The 20,000-nt window shown below is 38.1% G+C and overlaps 2 protein-coding genes across 2 annotated transcripts in view; one reads left to right on the top strand and one right to left on the bottom strand.

Annotated features, from left to right (window-relative positions):
* Positions 1-53: 53 nt before the first annotated feature.
* Positions 54-3,280, top strand: Xbp1 (X box binding protein 1). The gene is given in 3 exon segments (XM_070117936.1): positions 54-1,039; positions 2,010-2,319; positions 2,322-3,280. Coding segments are annotated over 3 exon segments (1,410 nt in total). The 5' UTR covers positions 54-749; the 3' UTR covers positions 3,132-3,280.
* A 53-nt stretch (positions 3,281-3,333) lies between these two features.
* Cap-D2 (CAP-D2 condensin subunit) overlaps positions 3,334-20,000 on the bottom strand; it is a 19,137-nt gene continuing 2,470 nt past the window's right edge. Inside the window, exons 3-29 of the mRNA XM_027376163.2 lie at positions 18,946-19,086; positions 18,580-18,758; positions 18,243-18,391; positions 17,409-17,559; positions 16,903-17,151; positions 16,401-16,562; positions 15,460-15,630; positions 15,011-15,206; positions 14,635-14,800; positions 14,001-14,280; positions 13,605-13,716; positions 13,163-13,304; positions 12,826-12,932; positions 11,567-11,681; positions 11,195-11,356; positions 10,764-10,884; positions 10,196-10,309; positions 9,618-9,845; positions 9,291-9,424; positions 8,846-8,972; positions 8,441-8,568; positions 7,672-7,811; positions 7,347-7,479; positions 6,336-6,470; positions 5,739-5,989; positions 5,204-5,368; positions 3,334-4,727 (exon numbers count right to left, since the gene is read on the bottom strand). Of these exons, the coding sequence (XP_027231964.1) occupies positions 4,534-4,727; positions 5,204-5,368; positions 5,739-5,989; positions 6,336-6,470; positions 7,347-7,479; positions 7,672-7,811; positions 8,441-8,568; positions 8,846-8,972; positions 9,291-9,424; positions 9,618-9,845; positions 10,196-10,309; positions 10,764-10,884; positions 11,195-11,356; positions 11,567-11,681; positions 12,826-12,932; positions 13,163-13,304; positions 13,605-13,716; positions 14,001-14,280; positions 14,635-14,800; positions 15,011-15,206; positions 15,460-15,630; positions 16,401-16,562; positions 16,903-17,151; positions 17,409-17,559; positions 18,243-18,391; positions 18,580-18,758; positions 18,946-19,086 (4,352 nt within the window). The 3' untranslated portion in view covers positions 3,334-4,533. The remainder of the gene's footprint in view (positions 4,728-5,203; positions 5,369-5,738; positions 5,990-6,335; positions 6,471-7,346; positions 7,480-7,671; positions 7,812-8,440; positions 8,569-8,845; positions 8,973-9,290; positions 9,425-9,617; positions 9,846-10,195; positions 10,310-10,763; positions 10,885-11,194; positions 11,357-11,566; positions 11,682-12,825; positions 12,933-13,162; positions 13,305-13,604; positions 13,717-14,000; positions 14,281-14,634; positions 14,801-15,010; positions 15,207-15,459; positions 15,631-16,400; positions 16,563-16,902; positions 17,152-17,408; positions 17,560-18,242; positions 18,392-18,579; positions 18,759-18,945; positions 19,087-20,000) is intronic.

The raw sequence follows: 20,000 nt of genomic DNA, 5'->3' as shown, positions 1-20,000 counted from the left end.
TAAACCCATTAATATCTGTGTCACGATCCATAGTGCGGTATGCGTCATAGTCCATAGTGAAAGCTTTTGTACTATACACGATCTGCGCATGTTGCATCAGCCAAGTCATCACCTCAAAGGCCAGATAACGGACCCTGTGTATTGTACTTTCCCCATCTTAATAACCAATAAGCAGCATGATCGGCATATACTTTAGCCGATGAAAGTGAGGATTTATAGTGATTTGGCTCATTTATTGCAAATATTCTGCATATTTTGGCCAATTTGTTGATGTTTCATCGGAAGTGTCGCGTTGGCAATGACGTCAATGTTTTCATAAGAACCGGGTCGAGCTGCCTTACTTCGCGAGAAAATACAACTATAAATCCTTTTCTAGTCTTTTTGGACCAAAAACATTCCTTCTAGCCTATACAGATATATATATGTATATATATAAAATAACAAAATGTATATGAAAAACAACATGAAACCCTAATTATCATGATGGATTCCATAAAGAAATCAAAATAAATATCCCGCCCGATACCTCCCCGTCCGGCCAATCAGCTAGCCCCACACCAGCGCTCCGCCAGACCCCGCCCATCAGTCGCTCACAAGACACGGACGTAGAAAGACGTAAAATGTAAGAAGCACTTCGGACGCCACGCAACTCGCACTAACCCACCTCGATCTCGACCATCCAGCGGACGAACCACCGCCTCGAGTGGAGAGATTAGAGAGAGACAAAGACCCCCGCGACCACCCGAACCATGGCCAAGACGATCGTCATCACACTCCCCAAGGGGCTCGGCGACGGAAACAAAATGGCGGTTCCGGCGCTGCAGACGGCCTCCATCGCCTCCAGGCAGCTCGACTCCCTCCTCGCCGCCGGGAACTTCGGGAATCTGGTCCACATCATCAAGGACGAGCCGCCGCAGGGATTCCAGACGCAAGGGTTCCTGGAGGAGGAGGAGGTGGTGGTGGGCGGCGAGGACAAGCCGCCCACGAGGAAGAGGCAGAGACTCGACCACCTCAGCATGGAGGAAAAAATCATGAGGAGGTGAGGAATCGAAGGAATAATTATACGAAGAGTGAAAATTAAGGAAAGAGAGGATACGAAGCCGTGGATGGTGTTTTCTCGTGGTTGCGGAGGAGGAATCGAGGGCGGACGAGGGTCGATTCTGTGCATGGCAATTGCGCATGACGGGGCCGCTCCCAGGAATTTCCATTTCCCCTCTTATTTGGTCTCATTTCTGTGGTCTCGATACATGTACACACTTATTCAGAGAGAAAATGTGAATATTCAAAGTTTTTTCACGAAAATAATCGTGGTTTTGATGAAACATATGTTAAGGGATGCGTGACGTCATCGGGTGGGAGGCACGAAGGTGCTAGAAACGTCGCATTTTTTATATATTAATTTTTTATATTTTTTGTTTTTGTTTGGGGGTGTCAGACGATACATTTTTGGGCCTTGAGTGTTAAAATATGCCAATATGTTTTCCAGATGAGGATTTGTAAACGTAGTGGATTTGACATTGTGTGGCAGTTCAAAATTTTCCTATTTTTTTCAGGGGAAGTCCTATGTACTGTTTATCAATTTATTAATGATTACCAGTTTATTTATAATTATTTTTATTTATTCTGTGGTCAGTGAATTTTATTTTCTTTGGTGCGGGGGTAATGAAAATTCCCTCAGGGTTGCAATAGCTTTGACCATGTTGAGACGGTATTTGAGTTTTCCAGAAAAGGAGTTAAATGAGAATGAAGATTAACAAGTGAATAGCATTACTTGCTTAGGGAAGCAAATTTCCATGATTTTTTAAATGCTGTTCAACGTTTTTTTTATGATCATTACACAAGTACCCTCTATAGATCAGCAGATAAGGGAATAAACATGTTTGTTTAGTTCAAAGTTATTGTCTCTTATTTTAATTAGATTCTGTAGATGATTATCATATTTATTTAGAATTTCCCAGTAAGTAACCCTTAAAAAATTTAAACTTATGTGGTAATTTTCTCCTTTTCAGAAAATTAAAGAACCGAGTTGCTGCACAGACAGCGCGTGACAGGAAGAAGCAGAGAATGGACCAGCTTGAAGCACAGATTGATGAACTACGGGACCTGACATCTGCTTTATCTGAACAGAACACTTGTCTTGCAGAAGAAAATGAAGCACTGAAAGAAATGTTGGCAAAGTGTACGTGTGGACAGGGCAGCACAGAGAGCAACATCAACGAAGCCATGAATATCGGCTGTAACGACACGCAGAATGCAGTTGTCGTTGAGGAAGTCACGATCCCTGTCAACAACCCCGCTGGTGGATCAGCAGTATCCCAACCTCAGCAGAAGGCAGTGGGGGTGTTGGCAGTGCTCCGGATCATGGTTCTCTCAACACTCTGCTCTCAGTGGGTCAATACAGCTGCCTTGGCAGTGTTAGCAAACAGAACTCTCAGAACCCTTCCCAGTCTACCAGCCAGCAGCAAGCAAGTCAGCATTTTACAAACCCTTCCAGTCAAGAAGAGAACTGCGAAGTGGTGGGGACCACACCAACAGTCCTGGAATCCAACTGGGATGTAGCAGACCATGACTATACCAAAGGAAGTCACACAAAGAACGAATTGAACCTGAGCCTTACGCCTGCTGAGGATGACCTTATTACACAACTGACCAAAGCCATGGACCAGGTTCCTGAAATCAGCGTTAAGGACACATCACCAGAAGGCGTCACCATTTCAGTGGATGATGTAGCACCCCAGACAGATGACATTGCCACACCAGACATTCTGAAGGAGCTTCTGGACTTTGGCTGGTTTGAGAGTAATGCTGAAACACAGGAAGAAAATCAGGGTGCCAGTCAGCTGAACACTGCACCAGTGAAGGAGGACCTCCAATCCACAAATGAGAGGGCAGCATCACCCATCACCAAGGAACAGATACTGGATTTCCTGCAAGACAAGATGCTGAGTCCCAGTCATGGATCGTCCACAGAGTCCGAGTCTGGTTATGATTCCATCACATCTCCAAGGTCCTTGGGGTCGCCAGAGACAATTGATCTGACGTCTCCAAGGCCTTTGGGGTCACCAGAGCCACTCGATCAAGCAATGGAGCTGGACGACTCTTTCAATGAATTGTTCCCATCCCTCTTTTAGCTTGTTCAGTATTCAAAAGCACCTAGTACCTGTGTTTACTTTAAGAACGTGTACATTAGTCAGTTGAATATTAAGGTTGTAAATAGTATTTGTAAGGCTTAGGCTTAAGGTTTGAAGTGTGATTGCTATTAAAAGAAATATTTTCATAACACTTTCATTTTCCTGAAATTGCAACATACAGCTAGGAATAATTCAAAATCAATTTAGAATACATATTTTATTTACAGTGGTAATATGGCTACTGAAAAACTAATTTCACATGACCCCATACATCTGACTTCTAAATCAGTATATTTGCATCTTACAACTGAAATTGCAAGCCTTAACAAGATACACAACATTTAAGTTTTCTACCACCACAATGGAGAAACCGAGTATTAAAGCATGTCCAGTTCAACAGCCCTGATCAGTTGACATGCTTGAGAAATGATGGCAAAGGTGGAGATGCTATAGATCCCATTAACAAAGTAGTTTGTTAATGGAATTTATAGTCTGATAGATTGTCACATTTCGGGTACACCCTCTGATCGTCGTCTCATCTGGACGCGTTTAGACTTTGATTCTATAAAATTAACCATAAATCCCTTTGTTCATGGCAGAAAACTAAGGAGATCAACTGGTGTGATGACCAGGATATTTAAGGAAGGGTCATATAAGCTATACAAGAAAGTTGAGAAACCCTAACAAATATTTAGTGTAGAACAAGTTTCTGACTGGTCTTCGAAAATATAGTTTCATAAATAGGTTACTTTTACAAAGTTACTTATTAAACCCTTCCATATATTGCCATTATTAAAGATGAATTAGTACTATCCCTAAGAGAATATCTTATACTATATGTAAATATGCATTTGAGAAGGATAGCAAAGTCAAGAATACTATTATCAGTACATTCACTCAAGATGCAGCAGATTTATAAGTGAAAAAGATATTGAAACTTCTAAATTCATGTTACCTTCTTGTTATCTTTTGTTCATGTTAAAATCAATTAAATAATTTCATGGAACAGTACATACAAAATTTCCATACATACAAAATTTCCACACATCACTGGGGTGTATGTATTACACATTATAATAGTTGTACATCAAGAAAATTTTACTTTCACCATTATGTTTTGCTGATACAGCATATAATGAAAATCTTGAAAATTCCAATCACTAATAACATCATCTTCATTGTTTTGCTGCAATACCTTAATGGCTAATATTAGAAGCAATACTCAGACTAAAATGATACCTTATTAAAATCTTCCACATATATCATTGTACTTTCTGTTTTAAGTCCCATGAGAGGAGCAACAATTTCCTAGACTTGGATAAAAAGTAAATTGAAAAATCTCAAAAAAATTCCTAAAACCCAAAAGCCTAAAAGAGAATGAGCATCTATGCCTTCTATCCCATCATTTCCGTCTTGAGGACCTTGAGAGACGGGCAGAGTTTTCCGAGAGGGGCTTCACATGGGACATTCTCCCTGACTTCCTCTGAGGTGGCGTCAAGACCTTGCTGTTATCTTCATCTGAGTCGGTGCTGATGGTGACTTTCTTTTTGCGTGGTTTCTCGAGATTGCCTGATAGTCTTGTTGTTCTCTGGTTCTCTGCAAAGTGAAGGAATAACCTTAGCAGCCATCTGTATATATGCACTAATACATCTTTATTTTATTATGTATAATATATCCAATCCTTTCAATGTATATGCCATAGAAAACATATATTTCCCCCCTTACTTTGCTGTTGCAGACATAACAATATTTATCTTTAAAAATTAATAATATTTAAGTCTATTTCAAAACCATGAAATAATCATACCATTTAATACACTGGGAAAAAAAAAAAAAAAAAAAAAAAAAAAAAAAAAAAAAAAAAATCCAATTTATATCCTATGTGTACTACCAGTGTCCATTCTGTTCAATGCACAACACACTAACTACTCATATTTAGTGAGAATTACTCCAATACATATTACCACTTTCCTTTGCTTAAAGGTTCCTAAAAACAGATTCTTGGCTCATCAAAATCCAGTAGACATTAGGCAGCACTGACTGTTGCACAATGTTTCTTATTAAAAACTTACCCTTATTCTGACGATGAGCTGGGTGTAACTGTGAGCGAGTGTCCTCAGCCTCTGCCTCTTCCTCTTCCTCCTCCTCCTCCTCCTCCTCTTCTTCCTCCTCAGTCTTTTTTTCATCTTCGCTGGAACTCTCTTTGCGTCTTCTACCTCTTATTCTGCCCTTGGACACTTTCATGAAAATGAAAGAAATGAGCATCTAATATAAATTTTATCCTGACAGGTGACAGTATGAAAACAAAAACATAACAGACGCGCATACTGCTTTACATAACTGCAGATAATGAAAACAAATTAATGACACTAACTCCCATTTTTAACTTATACAATAGTTGCTGTAGGATACTTGGGTGTATCTGAGTCTACTAAATAATATTCTCATATCAAATTACATGTTAATTACTCCAGTAGTTATTTATTAATTTCTCATTTTACAAACTAACCAGTCAACACCTTTGTGGAGAAAGAAAGAGAAAATAATAACAATAATAATAATAATAACAATAACAACAACAACAATAAGAAGAAAGGGGGTCCTTACCTGAACTTCTCACTTTTTTAGCCTTCGTCTTGGCGTTAGCAGCTTTGTTGAGGACATTCTCGTCTTCCACGCCTTTCTCGTGGCTCTCCTGCATCCTGCCCTCCAACTCCTCGATCAGGACCTTCACTTCAGGCTTGACCAGTTTGCGGGCACTGGCAAGGATGCCCAGGAAGAACTCATATACTTCTGGCTCATAGAGCTTGTCGGCGTAGCATGAGAAGTTCTCGGTGAGCTTTCTGATGCTCTTCTCACTAAAAAGGAATTGTGTTTGTTTATTCTAATGATGCAACCTTTATTTGGTATTAAAGTTACAAAGTATGTTTTCAAAATGCATTAGATATATATATACATTTTTTTTTTTTTTTGGTGTAGCAATACATATAATTTTCTTTCAGACAACCGTTTTGGCATGAAGATGAAAATAATAACACTAATAATAACAATAACAATAATAATAATAATAATAATAATAATAATAATAATAATAAAAATAACAATAACATTAACATAATGTCACTGAATACAATAACTGAAACAAAAGTAATATAAATGACAGCAGAATGATAAGCCAATATACAAGACATCATTTCAACCTACTTGTACGTGAAAAGTGACAGGCAGTAGGAAATGTCTCTCCACTGTCTTGTGGTGACGGTTGCTTGGAATCGATGGCAGAGCTTCTCCACTAAAGTTTCCAGCTGTTTGTCCTTTTGTACCAAGTTCAGTATGTGCCTAGAGGAGATACAAATTATTTATTAAAAATAATAATGAGTGCACACAGTTCTGACTTAACTGAAACTGCCCAGATTACAGTAATAATTCTTTTGATATTTTTGAAACATTGTAAAGGTAATGTTATTAAAACTTTAATGACCAAAGTTGATAAGAATCTCCCAAAATATAGGAAGTGTAAAACATTATATGAGACTCTAGGTTTCATTAAGGGAACCATACATAATTTTTTTTGGCAAATCCATGATTTTGAGGAAACCTAAGAGATTTTTGAGACTTTCCAGCCCTCAAAATATTCTTCATCACTAGCAAAGCCCTTCTGCAGGAAATGTATTTTTTCATGGGTGGGTGGGTCTTTGAAAAATAACAACTGTATTTTACTAAATTGATATGTTATGATTTTGTCTGTTCTCTCTCTCTCTCTCTCTCTCTCAAATTGTAACTCAAAAACTAGAGGACTAATTTTCAACAAAAACTAGCTTAGAGCTCTATCATATAGGGAAAAAAAGCAAGTTTAAAAGCTCTAGCTCATAATAATTCAAAATCTAAAACTATATGATCCCTTTAACTTACTCAACATCAGGTAAAATTTTGCCTCCAGTTTGGCAAGGCCTGGGTGTATCAGTACACCTGTCTGGCCCTAGTCTATTGTCAGCACATGGCCAGGGTCGCAAAGAATCATCCAAGATAGCGAAAAGTGGGCTCATAACATAATAAGAAGTCATTCAGTGTCTATGAATGTGGTAGGTTGTTACTCAGTGTGAATGGATCATAAAAAATTGTTTATATTTTACTAATCACACCTTTAAAAAAAATTCTCTATCATTATTGTAATTTGAGAACTAGGTTTATATCACATTAAAATCAATTATTTACCCAATGATTGTTCTGTAGCGTTTCTCTTCAATTCCTAGTTCAGTGTCAGACAAGCGTGAGATGATGTCCGGTAGAACGTTATACAGGGCATTACCCTTCCTGGCAAGCTCACTGAAGAAAAGTTTTGCAAGGCCTGGAAACAGATTAGGAATTCATAATTATCATATCTAATAATGAAGATAAATATAATCCTGAAAAGCACAAAAACCAACACTCCCTTTTGATGAATGACATCTCAGCATGCACTTTCCATGAGGACTTAACTCAACATACAACTCTCCATGGCATACAAAGTCCACGCCATTAATGCCCAACACCAACTCACCTGATATCCGTGGATCGTCATCGGTGATGCAGAGAGCAATGTCAGATATCTGTCCTTTGACCTTAACCATATCATTGAGGATGAGGTGGGTGAGGATTGTCAGAGTGTTCTGTCGCACTTTTGGGGAACTGTCTCTTAATCTGCAACAAGAAATGCAGGCGTGAAATATATGAAGGATGACAAAACATGCAGGCCATTTGCCTTTTCTTATTCTGATATTGAAACAGGTCTGATCTAAGTATTTCAAGTTCAGCAAAAAATCTGCAACTATTTCATTAATAATTCTATGAAAGCTACCTTAGCCAGATGCTGCATTACATAAATATTACACCCAACCACACTAAAATCATTGTATATCTTTATCTATATTACTCTCTTTCCTTCATACTATGTCCTCAGGTCTGTGATCCAATGATACACAAATCTGTCATTTGCAACTCTTGCAGTAAAATCTTTTTTCTATATCTTTTTTTTTTATCTTATAGATATTTTTATGATTAATATACATTTAAAAGTGATGCAGCATGTTTAAAAATGTATTTAGTCAACATACCTGATTTTCTTTAGATATGCCCTACATACATACCCCAAATAAAATTTAGCATGAAATCATTAACACAAATCTGCACGGGTATGGGACTGGCCTATTAATCTCTTGTGGCATCCCAATATGCAAAGGCACCACTGCTGAGACACCCTCCTCCATACCATACCTAAAGTCTTCATACTATTAAAAACAGTTTCAAGGTAAGAAAGGAAGAGACTGTACCTGGCATAGATACGTGGAGTCCAAGGCTCCAGCTGATTTGGGAACCTGAAGGACAAGTCTCCCAGAGCAATGACTATGTTGGCACGTATCACATCATCCTCCGACTTCTCCAAGATGGTGAACAGGAGCTGGAAAGAATAATGCAGGTTTATAAATGGAGAGGGACTCTTGACATTATCTTGCTTCATCTATTAATGATCAAGGCATCTGTAGCTTTAGCTGAAGTGATTGACAACAGCTCAATCTCAATTTGTGAATGAAATTCTCTTTACATAGCATGTCTTGCTATAAACAGCACTATTGCCAGATGTAAAAAACTAAATCCAAAAAGGAACAGATGTTAATAACAGGTAACAAGTGATTAAATATTCAAACACCTTTGAAAAAGAGACACTGAAATCTCACCTGCAGATTATCTTCACATAAGTCTGAAGAAATCATCATGAACTTGGCCAAGGCTAGGGTTGAAGCTGTCCGTAACTCTGCATCTGCATACTTTCCTGGGTTGGTGCAAACAGCCCAAATAAGTGGCCTGGGAACGATACAAAATATTTCATATATAGAGCCCAGGATTGAAATTTCAAGATTTTCCTTTTACTTATCAACATCATTTCAACTAAAGTGCTCACAATCACTAGAAGAAAATTTCCATATATTTTTCAATCAGCAATGCCTACCATGCCAAGAGGAAGTGAGTTGAGGCACTGGTAATTAATAACAACAATAAAAACAACCCAAAAAATAACAGTAACTACAATAATAATCAAACCAAGGAATAACTTATGCTAGGATAAATTCTATTAATACTATCTTTAAATCCATAAACATTCTCTTCTCGACAATTCCTTACTTGACAAGAGAGAGAAGGTTGTCGGCATTAATAATCTCTGTCTCGCAGATGGAACGGATGTATTCTGCCTCCATGTCGTCTGCCACAGCCCCGGTCAGGCCCATCTCCTCGTCAATGTCTCCATCTTGGGATCCCTGGGAAGAGGCAGAAGACAGGAAGTTGATGAAAGTTCTCAAAAATGTGATACAAGAGTGCCAATCAGAACACCATATTAAAAGAAAAGAAAACAACACACACACACATGTATATATATAATCAACAAACAAATAAATACTTGATAAGATGAAAGAAAAGTGGAAAAAGATTGCTAGACAATGTAGAACTCACCCCTCTGTTCATGGAAGCCTCGGTGGCAGAGGTAGCTAGTGACTTCCTCGTGTTCCTTTTCTTCTTTTTCTTTTTCTTCTCTGTTTCCATCTCCTCTTTGAGGTAATTTCTGCGCTTCAGCTCAGAGAACACATAGGTATCAAGGTGGATCAGCTGACGCAGAGCCACTTGGCCCACAAACACAAAGAAACGTGTCAGGATGCCTACTGGGACCTTGATATCTTCAGTCTGGAAGGATTCAGACACAATAAAACACAGGACCATAACAAGAAAATATTAAAAAATGATGCACATCATAGGCAGCATATTTGTCAATCCAAAATGATAGAAGCAAAATATTTGTTCAGTTAGAAGAGGGTTTTGTTTTGAATTGCCCATGAACATGTAGAAAGAAAGAAAAAGAAAAGAAGAAAGAAATAAAAATGAAAGAAGAAAGAAGAAGAAAACAAGAAGAAAGATAAAAAGGAGAAGAAATAAAAATAAAAATAAGAAGAAAAGACCTATGAACACCATTTATCTCAAAATGTGCACAATCTCGTAGTGAACATGAACAACCTCAAATAATAAACACAACCAACCTCTGGCTGAGAGCCATCACCGGCTGAGTCTGCTGCTTCTGTGTAAGAGGAAAGCATGATCTTGCACATCTCCTGCAGAATATCTCCGCAGATGAGGTCAGGATGTTCTGCCAACTGTAAAAAAGTGGTTATTATATGAGGGAGAAACAGAAGGGAGGATGAAGGGGGTGGGTGGGGAGTGGTGAAGAAGAATGTTGGTGCCAGATGTGAGCTATCAAAGTTTGGTGTCATGGCTTGACACCAAAAAGGAGCATGGGATTCTGCTCAGAACTTGGAACTCTTAAAAGCAAACACACACAAAATGTAAAGGTAATGTATCATATTAATAAAAAGTAACTTAAAGAAGGCTAATTAAATCCTGCACATCAGAGTGCCTAAAATCTTTGTAGCAATATTATTAGTAAAATCTATGAAAAAAAAGAACACCAACAATAATTATGAACATGGTAAAAAGAAAAAAAAAAGACAACTGTCAAAATACCCACAACAACAATAACAACAATAATGGCAACTATAAAGTAGACACACCAAGCCCTCCTTTAAAAAAACAAATTTTGCACCTACTCACCGAGTAAATCAGACTAACAGCCTCGACAGCCATGGGAGAATACTGACGATCCTCAAGAACATTCAGACCTTCTAGTAAGATTTTGGCAAGGCGCTCAAAGATCTCATGGTCTCGGTCTAACCTGGAGAGAAGAAGAGAGAGAGATTTTAGACCTAGATGAAGAGCAAGATGGGTATGTCCCTTCTGAGAAACAAACTGATGTAATGTGATAATATTATTAGTTACTATTTCATGTTAACAATGCTGTGCTCTTAGTGCCATTATATTCAACACATCATAGTTGATGGATCAGTAGCTATATCACAAACTATAAAACACAACAGTGAGCAAGAGTATGAAGACTGGATAAAAAAAATCTAGCAAAATGAAGAAGCAAAACTCAATTTTGTAAACTCAGTGAGGTAATAACCAAATGACGTTCATCCTTGTACCTGTTGGGTGGATTAGGGTCATCAGTTTTTGGCTTGGTCGTGGATAGTTTCAACAAGGCGGTGCAAGTCTCCTTGACGAGAGTGAAGTTGCGCAAGCCCCTCTCGCCCAGGCCAGAGTTTACCAGGACGCCAATGTTGCTTGAGACGATGTGTGCTTCTGAGCTGGGAGGGGGAAAAAATAGTTGAAGTCTTCTCTTGGATATAAAGTGGAAAGGAAATAAAGCAAAAGAAAAAAACTTACAAAAGAAAATAGAAAAGAAAGGAAGGAAGGAAGGAAGGAAGGGGGGGGAGGGAGGGAGGGAGAGAGAGAGAGCTAGCTTACATAACTTATATATATAACACAACAAAGGAAAGCATGACCGTGGTCCTTACTTGGCGCACATGGCGAGGAGAATGAGTCCTGCCAGTGACTCATCATCTGTGGTGTCAGGCAGGGTCTTGGTGAAGCGCTCCCAAAGCAAGGTTAGGCACTGTTTAGTAATGTCACCTAAAGGATAGACCATAAGAGCATAAGGTAAGACTTTTAGTGTAATTTAGATATAATAAATTTTGAATATAAATTAGGGATCATTCTGATGTAATGATTTCACATCAAAGAAGGAAACTTTTAAAAAGAGTTTACTTGAAAATGAACTGTTCTCTAACATTTGTATTATGAATGGCACTTTTTTCTGTCATGTTAAATTCATGGGCCGTGCTTAGAATGTATGACAGTTTCTAAAGTCTGAAGTATCATCCATATCAAAGAAGAAAATGAATAAACCCGCTGAATCTGGGTGACAATGATGTCATTTCAAGAAAAATTTGGCTAAAATCAGACTCAGTGGGCCTTTACTTCCACTGGTAAATGCAGGTCAAATAAACCATCCTGGAAGAGTGCTGGCCCCAGGAAGGACACCATTTCCACGTACATGACTATTCTTTCCTGCCTTGACCGATGGTGCAGTGTGTTACAGAAAACTGAATATCAAGAAAATATCTTAAAAATAAGCACAAATGATACTCTGTTACTTATTGTTATATTTATAGTATAGAGTTGTAGACTATCTGGAGAGATAATATAGAGTCTGCTCAAATATAAGCCTTTTATCATATTGATACAGCATGACAAACGACAAATGTAGACCTCTGAAAATTGCGAAAGAATGTATGCAGAAAAAGAGCTCATAGCAAAGCAAAGAGGAGGCAAGGAGTCTTAATACTGTGCATGAGTGTTTAAGTGAGGGAAAGGTTTTACAAAACTTGGGAGAATCATCAAACACATAACACTAATGCCCAGATTTTTGTCGACATGTGCACTGTGAGGCATCTAGATCCAATGGGTTAATAGTGTAAAATCATCAACTTGAGATTATAAAAGCACTTTTAAAGTAGTCTAATTTGCAAGTCGCAGCCTATATTCCCACTTAAATCACGAGACCCATGTTAAGAAGTAAAGTGAATATGCTCTCTGACTTTATCAAAGACTAGCCAACAAAGAAAAACCAGAAAAACAATTCCCTTAACATACATTGGAAAAAAAGTCTGATAATTCCATTAAATGTTATATAAATAACATTAATAAACCCCACATGAAACTGAGGTAAAGACAACACACATATAAATCTTCCTGACCTTCCCAAAACACTCACCGGAATTCACAAACTGAGCGATGATCTCTTCCATGGACGTCCTCTCTCCTAGGGTTGCACCGGTAATGAGTGCTGAGAGGTTCCTGACAATGTGTTGAGCACGGGTCCTGCAAATCAACAGTTAGGATAACCCTCCCTTGGCACAATTGAAGGCAAGAGCAACATTCAAATATAAGAGTATACAAATAAAATAAATAAAAAAACAATAAAGAAATAAAATAAAACTTATCTATGTACCTGCTGCATGCACCTTCCTAAACTAACTATACATATTGTTGTACTACATCCAAAACCTTAAAAATAAACAAAAAAATTACAAATGTCCAACTTCCTTCACCTTTCATTTGGAGCATCAATGTTAATGTACAGGCGCTGATAAGCCCCAATAACTGCATCCTTGACAGCTTGCTCCTTGCTCCACACCAAGGCCAACATGCGACGCACACCAGTCATGGCATTAAGAAGCCCAAACTCAAAGGCTGAAATGCAGAAGAAAAAGAAAACCGTGAAAAAGAGGGTGATGATCAAAGAAGCTAGAAACAAGCATATCTCATCTGATTTCTTTCTACCAGGTTTGGGATCACCCTTTTCAGTGTACAAACAATGAGTCTCAACAGAATCAAACTCCCTCTATCTTGAAAGTAATGTAAACAATGAAGCTGCATCAGGTCCTGACAACAACAAAAGAATATCCTCCATCCTAAAAGCAATAAATTAAAATAACACAATAAAACTACTAACTATTACAATATATTTTTTTTACTGCACGATTTACAAACCTGTTACAAAGAATTGCACTGCTTCCAAGACATCTGATACATGTTTGCTGCTCAACAGCTGGCAGAGAACTGGCAAACCCTTGTTGAACAATTTTGCAAAACAAACAGAATCCTGTTGAATAAAAGTATCTTTCTTAGTTATATACAGACAAGAAATCATTAGTTCAGTAAAAACAATGAATCTTAACATGCACAAATCCCAAACTAAGCAAACAAAATTCCAAAATTACAATAAAAAATAATAAAATTATACTAATGAACAGAACCTACAGTGATTTCTCTCCCTTTAAAATAACATAAAATCTAAACATAATATAATACTAAAACAGTAATACTAATGACATCCATATAATACTAATAATCACAAGCACAGGAAGCCGACCCAAAGGCACTTACCTTCAAGTAGTTGACCAAGAGCTTCTGCTTGGTCACCTCCGCCTTGGCCTCCCTCTCTGCCCTCATCTCCTCCGTCTCTTCCTCCTCCTCCTCCTCCTCTGGCTTCTTGTCCTCATCCATCTTCTCCTCCCCGTCTGTTCGGCTTTTTCTCTCCTCCATCTCCTTGGCAGACAGGAAGATGCGCTCCAGCACGACCAGGTGGCGGATCTGGTGGTCCGTCAGCTCCTCATCCTTGCTCAACTTTTTGTAAGCCTTGGAGGAGTGGATCTCAGGATCATAGCTAGAAAAAGGAAGAGGATTTAGGTATTTGTGTGGAAAAACAGGGGGGGGGGAGCATGAGCAAAAAGATTAGGGGCAAGGAAGAAGAGTTTTTTTTTTTCTCTGTCTCCCTCCCCCCCAAATCATCATTCAAATCTTTAAGGGTTGGTCCCTCAATTAAGGGCTGCTCAGATTAAAGGGTCTTGTTTCCTTTCATCTTTTAATTGGCCCAAATTGTGTAAAAAAAATTCAATTTCGTTTTCAAAAAAACCCTTGAAAACTACACGCCATTTTCATGACTCAGAAAGAGGACCAATGACAGAAAACAAACACACAAAGCCAAAAACACTCTCACTCCAAAGTACAAAGATCCTACCCAAATACTTCAGCCCCATGGAACATTTCTAGAGCACACTCCAGCAGTTTGACGGCTCTTCTGATCTTGCTGCAGTTCAAAGCCTCTGCGATCTCCAAAACTGCGTCATTTAGTGAGGTATCTTCCTCTAAGGAGTCTTCATCGTCATCATCATCTTCAGTGCCACCTGTTACAGGTAAAGGAAGAGTTTGTATAACACCTGCAAAACTGTTCCCTCCCCTTTGTTTAATACCTATATGAAATCTTTTTCTATGTTTTGACTTTTTTGCGTACATTCTTAGCATCATACAGATGCAAATACACATATAAAAGAGAAGAAAAAAAAAGAAAAGAAAAGAAAAGAAAAGAAGAGAGAGAGAGAGAAAAAAAAACATACCTTCATCAACAACTTCCAAAACAATGCTGACCACCTCGGGCAACATGGCTGCCCACAGCTCCCTTCCGGTGACGGTCTTTTCTACCTGCAGCTTATCCTCCTCTTCAGCTGACAAATCCAAAGCAGCCTTAGGGTCCATCTCCTTCAGTTTCTTGAGCTCTTCTTCATACTGGCCTTCCAGTTCTTCCAGGGGGAGCTGTATGCAATGCAGGGATTAAATCAGATTTCCATTAAGAACAGAACAGAACAGAACAGAAAAGAAAAGAAAAAAAGAAAAAAAATTTATATATATAAATGTAAATAAAAACAACAGTAATAATAATAAAAACATTAATAATATCAATAATAGTAATGATAATAATAATAATAATAATAACAATTCAAACATCACTTTTATCAAATAAATGTAAAAGGGCCCGTAGAAACGAATTACCACAGTCGCTCCTCACCTTTGCCGCAAATGGGTTGCCCTTCAGGAATGCAGTCAACAACTGAACTGCACTTTTCCTCACATGCGAAGATTTGTCCTTCAGGCGCCCTAGGGTGAGCTTCAGGACCTGCTGCTGTCTGCGCAGGGGTACGGCCTTCTCGCTCACAAGGTCGTTCCAGATGTGTAAGACCTGGGGGGAAGGGAGATGCTCTGCTATTTCACTACTGGAAAATGGATCAAATTATGATGAAGTCTGAATGACAGCATGTGAAATACAACTGGCAAACTGTATTTACTTTAGTGATATGGAAGGAATAGTCAGAGAAACAGGAAATGGAAAGAAAGAAAAGACATCAAGAAAGAAAGAAAGAAGAGAAAAGAAAAGAAGAAAGTTTCTCAGATATCAATGATAAATTAAATGTCAAAAGTAATTGTCGTTTCCTTTAATAAGGAAAAAAGAAAAAGAAAAGAGGAGTGAGAGAGAGAGAGAGAGAGAGAGAGAGAGAGAGAGAGAGAGAGAGAGAGAGAGAGAGAGAGAGAGAGAGAGAGAGAGAGAGAGAGAGAGAGAGAGAGAGAGAAAGAAAGAGAGAGAGAGAGAGAGAGAGAGAGAGAGAGAGAGAGAGAGAGAGAGAGAGAGAGAGAGAGAGAAAGAGAGAGCGAGAGAATGAGAATGAGAAAGAGAAAGCGAGAGAGCAAGTAAAGAAAGATAAAGAATATAGGAAAAGAAAAGGAGGAGTAATAAAGAGAGCAGAAAGAAGGCCAGACATAAAGTAAAAATACAACAAAGCAAGAAAACACACAAAAAAAGGAAAGAGCAGACGAGAAAGAAAAAATGCAAACAAGGGATCCACAGTGAGCAGGCAAGAAAAGAAGAATAAAAAAAAGAGGAAGCAAAAAGCGAAGACATAAGGACCACTGATGAATATGGATGAAAAAAAATTAAAACTCAGCAATGCGTACTTTGCTGCGAACAAATGCATGGATATCGTGTATGTGGTCCTCAAGGTGGTCAAGACATTGGTCGCGCAGGTCTCGGCTCTTGGGGTCCAGCTCTTCACCGCTCAGGACCTTCAACACTATGGAACCCAGGATGGAGAGAACACAGTTCCTCATGCCAGATGCCTGTGGGGAAAAAAAGATAATAAATAAATAAAAATAAATAAATAAAATAAAAATAAAAAATAAATAATAATAATGACACTAATGATAATGAGTTACTGCATGTTATAATTATTAAATAAGATGGAATCAATACCAATTCCTATCACCTCATCAAAAAATTTGTGGTATAAGCATAGACCATCCATAATCACGCTCACTATCTAAGCTCTTTGAATGGGACAATGTAAAAAAAAAGTAAAAACATTTTAAAATGGCCATGATCACTGAACATTTTTGACCAAACATTAAAGAAAGAAAGAAAAGAACACAAAAACCTTGAATGGGACATCCCTTTCCTCACCTCCTCATGCAGGAAGTTAACAAGCAAGCTGAGCGAGGGCAGCATGACCTGGGGGCACTTCTCTGATACCTCCACCAGGAACTGGGAGAAGTTACGCAAGCCAGAAGTATCCTTCATGAGCTCTCTGGCGTCCACCTTCGCGATCTCCCTCACCATCTCTGCCACTACCGAGGTGATGCCAAAGGACTCAATCAGAAGGATCACGCCCTGTGCACACGGGACGACCATGTGCTCAAAGTGCTGCAAGAGCTGTGGCGAGATAGAGAAGCAAAACAGGTTATTTCTGATAAACAAGCCGACACTTTGAAGAAGTTGCTTCTATTAGCTTATATGGAGAAAGAAAGAGTAAACAAGTATGAGGGTAAAACCCCATGATTATGAAATAAACTTTGTAAGAAACAGATCTACAGATTTAAATTTCTATAGACCCAGCAGTCTTCAGAATAAAATCCACTCAGCATACAAATGCTCACTCGTTTTTCTAACTCCCCCATTTCTGGACTAACCTGCATGAGCTTCAGTGAACAAGCAAGACCATGATTGAATTTCTTGACGAGTGTACCGATAATCTGAAATATCGAGTCTCGAGTTGGTTTGGTCCTTGCCAAGTTCATGGTGGGAGACTCCAGAATCTTGTAGCAACAGTTGGCTATGAGGCTGTAAAAAGAATGTGGAAACTCTCATGTGGCTGGTAAAAATATTTCAGTAATTAGTAATTAGTGTTGTGTAGGTTCAGTACATTGAAATATTTAGTTTTAAACATAGACACAAGTTTTACAACAGAGGGAAAACTATCTCAATTATACAATATAACATATAAGAGATATTGCAAAATAAAAAGTTTGCATGAATGACAGTTTCATTCCTTCCAAAATACACAGGATGAAAGGCAAAGACAGCAGACAAGATATATTGCCTCTTAAATCATCTCTAAATATAAGTCAGGATAACTTTACATGCAACACTTAAGAACTATATGCTGACATCAAAAATCCTTTTCCTAGGAGTTTCCTCATTTCTCAAACTAATCTAATAGTTTTATAACAACCAAACCAATAAATACTTTAAAATTATTTTTAAAAATATACTGCTTACCATTTCCTTATGCTCATGTCAGACTGCAAGAGTCATTTCAGTTTTAATCGAAGATGAACATCTTAGATATAATCTTTTAAAAATGTAAGTCCACAAATCTTATATACCATAACACAGGACACAAAAGATCACTATCACATAATCTTAAATGTATAATTTCAAACAACAAGCAACTCTTTGCACATCCTAAAATAATAATAACAATCAAAGTAATCTATTTTTCTTGCTGCTGACCCCAGACTTACTTGACAAAATCCTCCTCCATGATGGGTGGCTCCCACAGGCGATGCAGAGGGTGCTGCAGGACAGAGAACAACTGGACCAGCATGCGGTTCCTCTCCTCCTCCCAGTCTGTCCCGTCATCGGACTTCCTTGCTGACTTCTTTCTTCCTTGCTAGGGTGGTGATGGAGGTGATGGTAGTCAATATCATAAAAAACAATAAATAACAATAATAAAATACTAGTTGTTCATAATACTAACAATAATAGAGGAACAAATGAATAAACAAATGTCACAATCTCCCAATGCACTTTCACCAAGTTCCCTGTCATAATAATCAAATAATTTGTTCCTCATCTTACCTTCCCTAGGAGAAGGGTGTCAGTGGAGGGCTTGTTGTACTCATTCTCGAAGGATTCTGTGAGGTTGCAGGCAATGTAGGTGGTCATCTTCAGAACATTGAGCCACTGGTGTCGTTCCTTGGCGCTCAGGTCCCCCTCATCAAGAAGCAGCGCCAATTCTGCCGTTACCTTGGACATTGCTGTAGAGTTGAAGAGTATTGGGTAATTCTCTCACGTATTCCCTGTCTGTACATGACTTTTCTTTTCTACATGAAAAAATATGACAGACTTAGACATCTTGAATAACTTATTCTATTCCTTCCCCTTTTCCCTTTCATTCTCTGCCCCCCCCCCCCCTCCTTCCCTCTCCCCTTCCTGCCTCCCCACCTTTAAGGAGGAGCTCCCACGTGCGCTGCCGAAACTCTCCATCCACGCTGCCAAAGCCAACCAAGACACTATAAAGCACATCGAAGTTCTGTGCCTTGAGGATGAAATGTGGGCCATCTTGACGGAAGGCTACTTGTGCTTCTGGAATATGAATGGGGTAAAGCAGGGTTTAGCACATACAAAAGCTAAAAAATTTCAGAAGGTATAATGATTTTCTAAGTGTCTGGTTCTGCACTAAACATGGGCGCTGAAATGCATAACACAACGAAGCTTGATTCGGTAAAGATGGAAAGGAAAAATCATTTTGAAAATGAAAATGATTAAAGAATGATAATAAAATCAATAATAACAGCAAGGATGTGCATCATTACAATAATAAAGATCATGATAAGTTAATAACAGCATTTTTTTCATAACAATAGTAATGATGTTATATGCTACTAACTTATGACATTCCTTATTTATATTAATAATATCAATAATCATTATAACAATAACAAAAACAGATAATAATAAAATTTGATTCATAAAGCAAGTGTTAAAAAAGCAACATTAATATTCTATAACAAATACAATAAATGTCATAATTATAATGAAAAAAATGGTAAAAAATATGTCTGAAAATAATATAAAAAAGTCAAGCAAACCAATTACTCATATGACTTCATTACAATCCTCTTGACTGCCACATTAAATATGTAAGTAATTAGGTATTGTAACTGCTATCAAAAATGTAAAAAATCATATTAACTCTCATAGGTCCTATCACAAGTAATTATCATAACTTGTAACACAAATAAACAGCATCACCACAGTCTGTGTAGCGTGATACCAATAACAATATTACCTGTCCAAGATAATGATAATGATAACATCACCACCCATCATCACACTAATTTCTGTCAAAAATTATGATAATGATAATAAACAATAACCACCGTCATTTCCTTCTTAATCCTATGACCCTATCTTAATACCCTTATACCCGACCCCAAGTTCCCAAGCCCCTAGAACACATAATTTACAGCCATTATACCCTACAACCCCAAGACCCT

This window comes from Penaeus vannamei, chromosome 41 (assembly GCF_042767895.1).
Source record: "Penaeus vannamei isolate JL-2024 chromosome 41, ASM4276789v1, whole genome shotgun sequence".
Taxonomy (NCBI): Eukaryota; Metazoa; Arthropoda; class Malacostraca; order Decapoda; family Penaeidae; genus Penaeus; species Penaeus vannamei.
Note: the sequence above shows the minus strand (reverse complement) of the source record. Positions and strands in the feature narration are given on the sequence as shown.